General features: G+C 49.9%; 1 protein-coding gene across 3 annotated transcripts; it reads right to left on the bottom strand.

The window, feature by feature from the left end:
• Nucleotides 1-1914: 1914 nt before the first annotated feature.
• LOC124692997 (fatty acid desaturase DES2) lies at nt 1915-6339 on the bottom strand. Of its 3 annotated transcripts, none has more exons than XM_047226434.1 (2): nt 6155-6339; nt 1915-3497 (listed from the first exon to the last, which is right to left on the bottom strand). In XM_047226434.1, exon 2 carries the CDS (start codon nt 3487-3489, stop codon nt 2323-2325), a length of 1167 nt encoding a protein of 388 aa, XP_047082390.1. In that variant the 5' UTR covers nt 3490-3497; nt 6155-6339; the 3' UTR covers nt 1915-2322. The 3 variants fall into 3 exon arrangements, with proteins under 3 accessions (XP_047082390.1, XP_047082389.1, XP_047082391.1); XM_047226433.1 differs by having other exon boundaries at nt 1915-3494; XM_047226435.1 differs by lacking the exon at nt 6155-6339 and adding an exon at nt 3590-4038.
• Between the last annotated feature and the right edge of the window lie 3551 nt (nt 6340-9890).

The raw sequence follows: 9890 nt of genomic DNA, 5'->3' as shown, positions 1-9890 counted from the left end.
TCCGTAGCTTAAATTTGCCATCCCCTCTCTCTCTCTCGCCCTAAAAAATGAGATGCGATGGAGGGCCTTGCGACGAATCGCTCTCTGGTTGATCAAAAGTATCCAGGCCTGAAGTCAAACTATGAGTGCAGCCACAAGAACGCAAAGATTCAATTGCTCTGCTAAACATTTTGATTTCGCATAAGTAACAACTTTATCGGCCAGAAGTAGAAACAAACGAGCTACACAACTAATGGTAGGGGGCGGGAGTGGGTCATAGGTGCTTATAGCCTTGGTTGAAGGCGTGGTCATGCTACCCGAGCCAAAGACAACTAGGAAAAGAGGATGTTGGGAAGACGGCTCGTTGGTGCCGCAGATTTGCGAGAACCATCGCTGCTGGACCGCGAAAAGAGAGGGTGACATAGCCGATGCTGGAGATCTGCTAAGTCGGAGCAGCTGATGCGCCAAATCTGAATCACAGCCACCACCTTCACTGCATGATAGGAAAAGTGAGGATGGAATTTGTTCTATAATGGTGGCCGGTGGCGGAGCCACGCTTTGGCTGTGTAGTCATTTGACTACACAATTTTTTGGCAATACAAGCTTAGAGTGTGTAAAAAGTAATTTAAAATTTGTACAAACATATGTATTTGACTACACAAGTTTAACATGACTACGCAGGGTTAATGTTCTGGCTTCGCCACTGATGGTGGCGACCGACTAAGAAGGCGGTGGAGCTACTTTTCACACTTAAACGCGGAGCCAATTTTCCATTTCCCGCCATCTCCATTGTTTTCCCCGTGCACTCCTTCACTCGGCACTCCTTCACTCGACAACGTTTTTCCCACCAAGAATGGTTGATTCGAACGTTTCACCCGAGATAGGCCCGAGGATGCTTTAAAGTTCATGCTAGCCAAGAACACGAAAAACGATTAGCAACCAAACCACCAATTTTTTCATCCATGGAGCCGGAAAACACATTACATAACCAAACAAGCCCAAGATTTCATAGCCTCTAAATAATCGGTGAAGTCTCGGCCAGTCGGCCTGAATCTATCACTGTTGCGTGCGCTGAGAGGATCCTTCTTCAAAAACCAGCCGCATATACCCGTGTATCATCATCAGTAGTTGCCAAGGCGTCACAAAAGCCACCGATCGAAGAGACGAGACGCCGGCGAGATCGAGCAACACCTGATGTGGAGGCGTTTCGTTAACATCGAGGCGAGGCAACATAGACTGTTTGTTATCCTCGGCACGCATCGTTCCCATCGCGTTTCCAACGTGCATATGCGGCGGATATGCCTGTGCTGTGGAAGACGGCACAAGCCGTGACCGGTGAGCCGACTTGGCAGCTTGTCCCTACGCTTCGGCGGATCCTCTGCTGGAACTTCCGTGCTTGCACTGAACCTGCGAGTCGTGGCGCATGATTGTGGGAATGTTGCCCCCGCCAAGGAACATCAGTTCTTGCATAGTACAGCTACAGGTATGTTTGGACACTTCAGCAGAGGCTCGACAAGCTCGTCCCCGGTCCTCAGAATCGCAACTTCACAGGCATAATTGCCAAGATTATTGGCGCACAATTGCAGTTCCATTGCAGCCGCACAGAAGCAAAATTGCTGGGATTTGGACCGCTCTTACCACAACTTGCAGAGCGATTGGACCACGGTGTGAGTGTGACGATACAGTACAGCTGACATGAAGTACCAACCACAACCACTGAGACAAGAGCATAGATATCGGACACAATCTTTTCTCTGCAGCAAAGAGAAGTAGGGAACAAAACATGCTTGCCGTGGCCCTGCTCCCACACGTCTTTCGTGTGGATGAGTTCCTGAGAAACCAGATTGGGTGGTTTTGGTCGATAGAGCAAGCAATCATCCATTCATCCAGAGACAAATAAGGCAGAACAAAACTCACTGACGCCAAGTCTAAAGATTTCTCAAAAAAGTTGCCGTTTGATGTTCAGTTATTCCGCCATAAACACGAGATGAGATGGTCTACAACAACACAACACAGGGACGATGAGATGACGCCAATGCAGTGACAGACGCACACAACACAAGGGACGGTCACCGGCCAAACTAAACCGGCGACTACAAGGCAGAGAAAGTAAAGACGACGGAACTGACGACCAAAGCCACGGACACGCTACTCCTTTGCACCTGCTGCAACTCTTCTAGCATTGGCACGGTGATGATAGTCTTCCTCCTTGCGCCCAGATGCTCTCTTCTATCTAATAAAGACTAACCAACCATACGTAGGTAGAGCTTGTTGGTGTAGGATCTCTTCCAGAGTTCTTCCTCACATTCCAGCAGCAGGGTTCATGAGACCCAATGTCCCAGCCTAGAATTTGTTGCTGTACCAGAAGACGCCCTTGCGGTCCTCGGTGGGCTCGACGTAGATGCACTCCTTGGCCTCACGCCACGTAGCCTTGGCGACGGGGGTGGGGTCGAACTGGTAGTACTCGCCGAGGATGGGCTTGATCGCCTTGGTTGCCTCCATGGCGTGGTAGTGCGGCATGGTGGAGAAGAGGTGGTGCGCAACATGGGTGTCCGTGATGTTGTGGAACACACGGTTGAGGATGCCATAGTCCCTGTCCATGGTGGCGAGCGCGCCCCGCAGCCAGTCCCACTCGGTGGAGTCGTAGTGCGGCAGCGCCGGGTGGGTGTGCTGCAGGTAGGTGATGAGGACCAGCCACGCATTGACGATGAGCAGCGGCACCGCGTAGACGCGCACCACCCACCAGAACCCGAACACCGACGCGAGCTTGAAGAGGCCAAACGAGGTGGCCAGCACGCCGACGTCCGAGATGAAGATCTGGACGCGCTCCCTGTCATTGTAGATGGGGCCGTAGGGGTCGAAGTGGCACGCGAAGCGCGGGTATGGGCGGCCCGAGGCGTTGGTCGCCAGGTACAGCGGCCACCCGAGGGTGAGCTGCACCACGATGTGCACCAGGCGGCCAGCGGGGTTGTTGTAGATGTAGGGGGTGTACCATGCCAGCGCGTCCTTCTTCTTTGGCACGAACACCTCGTCGCGCTCCATGGAGCCGGTGTTGGAGTGGTGGCGACGGTGGCTGTACTTCCAGGAGAAGTAGGGGACGAGCAGCCACGAGTGGAGCACCAGGCCCACGATGTCGTCGAGCAGCGAGTAGTCGGAGAAGGCGTGATGGCCGCACTCATGCGCGATGACCCAGACGCCCGTCATGACGCAGCCTTGCACCACCCAGTAGAGCGGCCACGCGCCCAGCTGCAGCACGGTCGGGAGGGTGGGGATCCAGACCAACGCCGCGTACAGAAGCGCGGCCACGATGACCAGGTCGTGCACCACGTAGGAGAAGGACTTGATCACCGAGCGCTGGAAGCAGTGGGGCGGGATCGCCTTCTTGATCTGCCCCAGCGTGAAGGGCGGCTTGTCCGTGGGCGAGCGCTGGAGGGTCGCGCCGACGTCGGCGCGGCCCAGCTGCTCCTGCTTCTCCCTCTCCTTCTCCGTCATCCTGCCGCCGGCACCCATGTTTGCTGCTGAAAACAAAGAGAAGCAGAGGCAATCAAACAGTGTACATGAATTTATATATCACAACGGGTTCAGAAGGGCAACATATAAAGAAGAGTACATCAGTATATTCTACAGGAATAATGAAGACTGCTATGAATGAAAATATCTCCTTGCAAGTTGAGTTGTATTTTATTACTTGAGTTCTGCGAGTGCACGAGGCAAGCATAAACACAAGAGATAGGAGACAGAGCACGGGCAGGAGGGGTTTATTATAGAGCCCACGGTGGTGCCGTGCCAGTGTGCCAAGATGCAAGGCATCACTTTCTCTCCTTCCTGCCTGAACTTGGTAAAATATTCCGAGGTGACATGGCAAGTTGGGGGATGGTAGCATGTGCGAGCCCAATGGCATCTGCAAAGTGTTCAGATTCCGTTTCGGGTGCGTGCACCACGGATGCTTCACATGTACCCTGCTGAAATTCAGATCCGCCCATGCCTTGTCTGAATAAGCACACAAACAAATCGACTGGCCGTACTTTTATTCAGCTAAACTCCAATCTGCCCCATGCCTCTGAATACCCACGCACACAAATCGACTGACCATACCGTGGCTAGTATACAGTAGAGTGAGACGTAGTACAAGATTGGGGAAATGGTGATCGGTTGATAAGTAGCAAGTCTTGACGTTCCTTCCCATATTTGACTACTAGCACGGAAAATGCTTGTTCCGTCATGTATGTAGCCTAAATTGTGAAAGCTAAATTAAAGTTATCATACACCAGAAACGTGTTCAGAGAAGGCAATTCATCCAAAGCCTGCTAACACGCATGTCCAGTATACTTGGTGACCAAATCCTGCAAACACGCCTTGCACGGTCAAATGTAAGCCTGAAGACTGCTAGGAGTAGGACGTGTTCTTCAGTCAGAGCTGAGTCACTCACCTACCACCACTACGGGCCCTCATTTGAGACACACTTCCCCACCACAATTCAGCTCAACAGTGGCCGAGACCACTGAACAGGGGTAAAACGAGGTGCGCTGCACGTGATCACCACGTTAAACAATAAGAGCGCATCTTTCTTCGCCCAGCCTGCCGGGTAGTAGGTGGATCTCCTCCGATTCAGACGCCGTCTCCTTGCCGGCTTCGAAAGAAGAAGACGGCCGGACTCTGCTGATTCTGGGCATCAGCTGCCGGTTTGGCCGCACGAGCTGATTAGGATGATTTGCTGATCCGGGGCATTAATTTTGGAGGATCATGATCCATGGATGCTGCTACGTGGTTAGGCCGAGGACCAGAGAGCGTGGCACATGTAGTGGCAAGAGCCAAGTACAGGGTGCTAGTACCCAAAGTTGGAAGTGCGGGCAGGAAGCAACACGGGGAAGTGGAGGAGGAGGACCAGCCTGCGGCGTAGCGCACCGAGATCTGCGCCTTTGCGAGACATTTGCGCGCGTCCAGCAAAGCTGTATCTGTGGCGAGAGGTGAAAGGGGAAAACGGGTGGCGCAGGCCGGCGACTGGTGGTCGAAGCGGGCCTGCGATCTGGGCCCCGCACGGCCGAATATTTGCGGGCTCTGACCCACGCAGGCCCGCCTGTCTGTCTGCGGGCGTCACGGAACGGAAGGGGACAATCGCCACCGTCCATGCGCCGGCGACAGGATATCACGATGGCTTTTTCTAGGTCGAGAGCCCCGCGCCGCGCACGCACGAGCCGGCCGCCGCCGACCACGAAAGGAACGGCCTAACTTTCCATGTTTCTCTCTCTGGCTGTGACGACGGTTGTAGTACTCCAACGACTCGCCGGCCGCGTTCCGTTGGATTGGAAAACGGGGAGATTTTGCTGCGTCAGCAATAACGACCGCGCCAACAACTTGCCTCTCTGAAAAAATCTGGCTGTGGCCTATCTGAAAATCTGAACCCTTGCCGGTTCTCAAAGGTCAAAATTGTTCGTATATCTACAGTCCCTCGGAGCAAGAAGAGACGAGGGATTAACTAGCGGCAAAAGCATTGTTGCGGCCTAATCACGGCAGGGAGGGTGAAAGAAATGATGTAAAGTAACAGTATCTGCTTTTCTGCAGAAAAATCAGCAGGAGCTACGGAAAGGCGGCTGTGACAAAAAGGCTGTATTTTTTAGGAATCTAGCAAAACTGACTGAGTGGTAACGGCAGAGGAGCAGGGATCGGGGCCGGAAAGTCGTATATCTGAATACCGTGCGCACGGAAATCCTGCAGATCTGGTCAATCCTCTGCGGCAACCAAACCGCATCGGAATGGGCAGGAGACGTGGGGGTGAGAATTTCATGCCCTTTTACAGTCAAATCCAGGGGGGTGGAAGGAGACACGACATGCGCCACCGCCCGGCCACCTCTGTCTTCTGCCGCCACTCGGGGCCGGCGAACTTCAGGAGTCATTCGGCTATGTCACACCCGTGCTCGCATCGGCGGCCGGCCCCTTTCCTTCCAGATCTTGTCCAGGAGGCTGCGGCGAGGGGCTGAAACGCGGGCGGCCGTCGCCCGAGGCGGCGGCAGCCTCGGCGACCAAACAGCGTACCTCGCCGCGAATCCCCAATCCCCGACATGCCAGCCGCCCCGGAAGGCCGGAAAGAACCAGAGCCCGCACGAATCCGCGGCATAACGGAACTAATCTACGAACAAAAATAGCAAGAAACGGAATTAGGGAAGCCAATGCTTACCTGATAAGCTGCGCAAGAGCCGGCCGGAGAGGCGCAGATCGGGCGGAGGAGGAGGAGACACCACACACGCGAGCGCGAGCGCGAGGGCGAGCACCCTTCCCTCTCCTCTCCTCCTCTTGTTGCCAAGAAGAGTTGCAAGAAGAACGAGTGGTTTATGCGGGGGGAGGAGGAGGCCGCCTCCGAGTCCACCGGTGGGGGACGCTATTTAAAAGCGCCCCGTCCAGGCGTCCACCCTCTTGCCCTCACTGCCGAATGGGCCCCGCCAGCCAGATGGGGCGCACTGCCCCAGGGAATCTGGCCCCGTACACGTGGCGCGCTCTGTATCGCGCTCCTGAGGTGGGCTGTCACCCGGATCTCGCTGTGACGGGATCTCAGCCGCACGTTCCCGGGATCGGACGGAGGAGGGCGCGCCACTCGAACGGGGCTGCGATTCACAGGATACTAGTTGATACCCCGCGCGTTGCGGCGGCAATAAAAGATAATTTTCATACATACACAATAAAAGATTGATATATCAAGGAGTATAGCCGATGATGTTTATTGTTAGTAAGGTTTGAGAAGTGCAAGCACAAAACTTCGGAAAGATAAACCATCAAAATAAAATACATGTTGATGTTCAAGTCAATCGCCAATCCCTTCGATCAAGGGAAAGCAAACGTCTTAAATTGTTTATAACAAACTAAGATACTAAAAAGAAAATAAGTGCAAAGTAAGGCTTGAGAAGTGACGTACCATAAAATGAGTGGAGTGTCCCGCTTGTTTAAGATAAACTACACAGATGGTCTGATAATCCATAATCCATCACGATTGAATGAGTTAAGTAATCAAATGCTTATTTAAATCCTTTGATAATATGTACTATCATGCTTCTTATGGCGGGATGCAGTTTCTAGGTTACACAAACATACCTGCAATTTGAACCGTAATATATACGTAATATTTTAAAATTATTTACCTGAAGAAAAAATATTATAGGATCTAGGAAAAAAGTTCTCAACTTCATTAAACACATCTAATCTAATAGGTGCAGTAGAATATCAAGATAAACCAAGGCATTGCAATTGTTTTTTATAATGTAACCAAAGAAACCAATCAATATATCATACCGGTTGCGTTCGGTTGAATGCACATCGGAGCTTTGGGTGACTCCATGCACACTTGATGAGAAGATGAGCGGCCACATGGGCAGAAGTATTTTGGTCCGGAGGAAGTACGGAATTTCCGATCACAGCTTGTCCACTATGAATTTTGTTTTGCATAATAGCACCAAAATATTTATGCACATGCACTGCAGAATAAATTAGAAATTCATGTAAATCAATGGGAAATCGACACATGCTTAGTTACATAATCAACTGAGAAAATTAAAGTGGAGGTGCTCAATGGAGTCTACCTTTTTTTTAGAAAGAAGGCAGAAATGATATTGAAAATGGTTGGACAGTGCAGTCTACTTTGTTCTCTCATCCTGCAACAACATACAAAATCATACAATATTTTTCTCACTTAGACATTGCATCGAACAACTGTAATACACTGCTTGTAAATGATTCAAACAATGGTACTTAGCAACCTGATGCCAGGAATACAAATTCCACAGAACCACAAATTTTAAAAGCATGTCCGCAAGCACCTTCATCGTATTTCTGAACAATAAATATACGGACGATTCCAGGATCCTGCCTATCAACTTGGAAACAACGTCTCTGGCCAGGATGCTTCTCAGCTTCTGTGAGTACTGACTATCTGTAAGAATATCAGAATAAGAAAAAGATAACCTGCGTGTGAATGAATCAGAGCTAGACTCCTGGAAGTATAAACGATTCCCAAGAATAGTGTCCGCCGCTGATGTGGTGGTTCTGCACCACGGTGAGGCCATAAAAGAGTAGATGTAAGGGCGGTGCAGAGTGAGCTGATCAGACAGAGAACTGGACATAGCTAGATCTGTGAATGGAGGAGGCCAAATTAGATGTATCGGCGGCTCAGCAACCCGAACCGTGTGTTAAAGACCGTATGTATAGCACGACTCAGAAGATATTGGGTCGTGCGTGCGTAGAGCCATTGTGGGCATGTAGCGAAATAATTAAGTGGCGACGGCCGCTGGCATCCCTCGCTAATTATGCAAGGTCCCTTCGTTTCCGAGGAACTGTGGTGATGAAAGGCAGCGCTCGCCTGCCTCGCTAAGCTTGGCAAGTGCAACGACAAATGATTAAGACCATCTATCTAAAATCTGACGGACCAAAATAATTGGAATGATGTGGCTGCATTAGGTTTGAGCTTGCAAACATTAAATGCATTTTAGTGGGGATGAACTTTATAGATATTATAGATATATGGTTGGCATTTCTGTCAGCCGAGGCCTTTCATGAATCCATGCCATTTTCGACCTAGGTTCCGTGGGCGGAAATGAGCCGGCCGATTGTTTCGGTGATATATATCTCTGTAACATGTGGTGCCTCCCTTTCGTCAACAAAAATAAATAAATAAATTTTCCTTCCATGGTTCATATCAGCTTGTACTATGCGTCACTACAAATCCAACACTAGTTTGGAGATGCAATATTATCAATATTATTGATAGCTAAACTCATGTGGACAACTCATCGACCGTTAAATTTCAAATTTGGCGCTTTCGGCACTCGTCGCGCACACCGCGCGCGTACAAATGCGGGTGCTTGTCAGCAAGTTGTACTTGATGTCAACCGCAAAATGACGCGCGACATTGCTCTGTGACGTAACCCAATGTAGCCATTAGGGCCGAAGCGTATGTATGTTCTCGCATGTCAGCTGGCGGGTTCCATAATGCATGAATTTGGCGCGCTTGAAACGGGTGTCTACATTATTTGTGTCGGTCTTGGATTGTATTGGGTGTTTACCTGTAAGCAAGCTCTTGTTGCCTTTATGGCGCGAGGTCGCCTAACTTGATTTCATGAGATTACCCGTTCGTGTCACCACCTAGCTTTAGCATGGTTATTCGTAAGGATAATTAGTAGTCGACATGTTTTTTCAGGTTTCTCTTATATACATGGTCCACTATTGGTAGTTTTTTCTTTATGTATGTCTTAGTTAGTTGAAAAGATTGATAAATAGAATCACCACACAAAAATATACATTTTTTGATAAAAGGGAAATATACTATATCATGATGAAACCTAGTATATCTGGTCTCTGAAATGACACGGTGCCAAGAGCAATCAGTAGATGGTGGATAAATGTAGCTAAATGTAGCCCATGGTTCCATAAATTTCAAAAAAATCATTTTAAGTTCATTCATACATGGGAAGAGGTGGGACTAAAAATTAGTGTCACATTCCTCCTTAAGAGTGTGTAGGACTCCCTTACATAGGAGTGTCTTCTACCACTCAGATGAGCATGAGAAAAGGAGTTTCACACGTGTGCTCCTCCTCCACCACCCCTGGCCTTGCCACGTGCGGGTTAGTCCCGTTTCGAGAACGAGTTAGGCTCAGACCCATGTACATTGTGCTTTATTTTGCTTCTCGGGAAAATTATTTTTTGATTCGTTAACAAACGAGTTAAGCAAAAAATCCAGTTTCTCTGTATCTTGCGCTCTTACCTACTTATACGTAGGATTACTCCCCACATATAACATGGACAATACTTTACAAACAGGTACATGTGAACCCTACATGTCACTAGATACTAGTTAATATATGCCTACTCACGCTCTCGCACTACCGCCGTTGTGTTGCTCTCCTCAACTCCATCACACCAACCACACA

Source organism: Lolium rigidum, chromosome 2 (assembly GCF_022539505.1).
Source record: "Lolium rigidum isolate FL_2022 chromosome 2, APGP_CSIRO_Lrig_0.1, whole genome shotgun sequence".
In the NCBI taxonomy this organism is placed as follows: domain Eukaryota; kingdom Viridiplantae; phylum Streptophyta; class Magnoliopsida; order Poales; family Poaceae; genus Lolium; species Lolium rigidum.
Note: the sequence above shows the minus strand (reverse complement) of the source record. Positions and strands in the feature narration are given on the sequence as shown.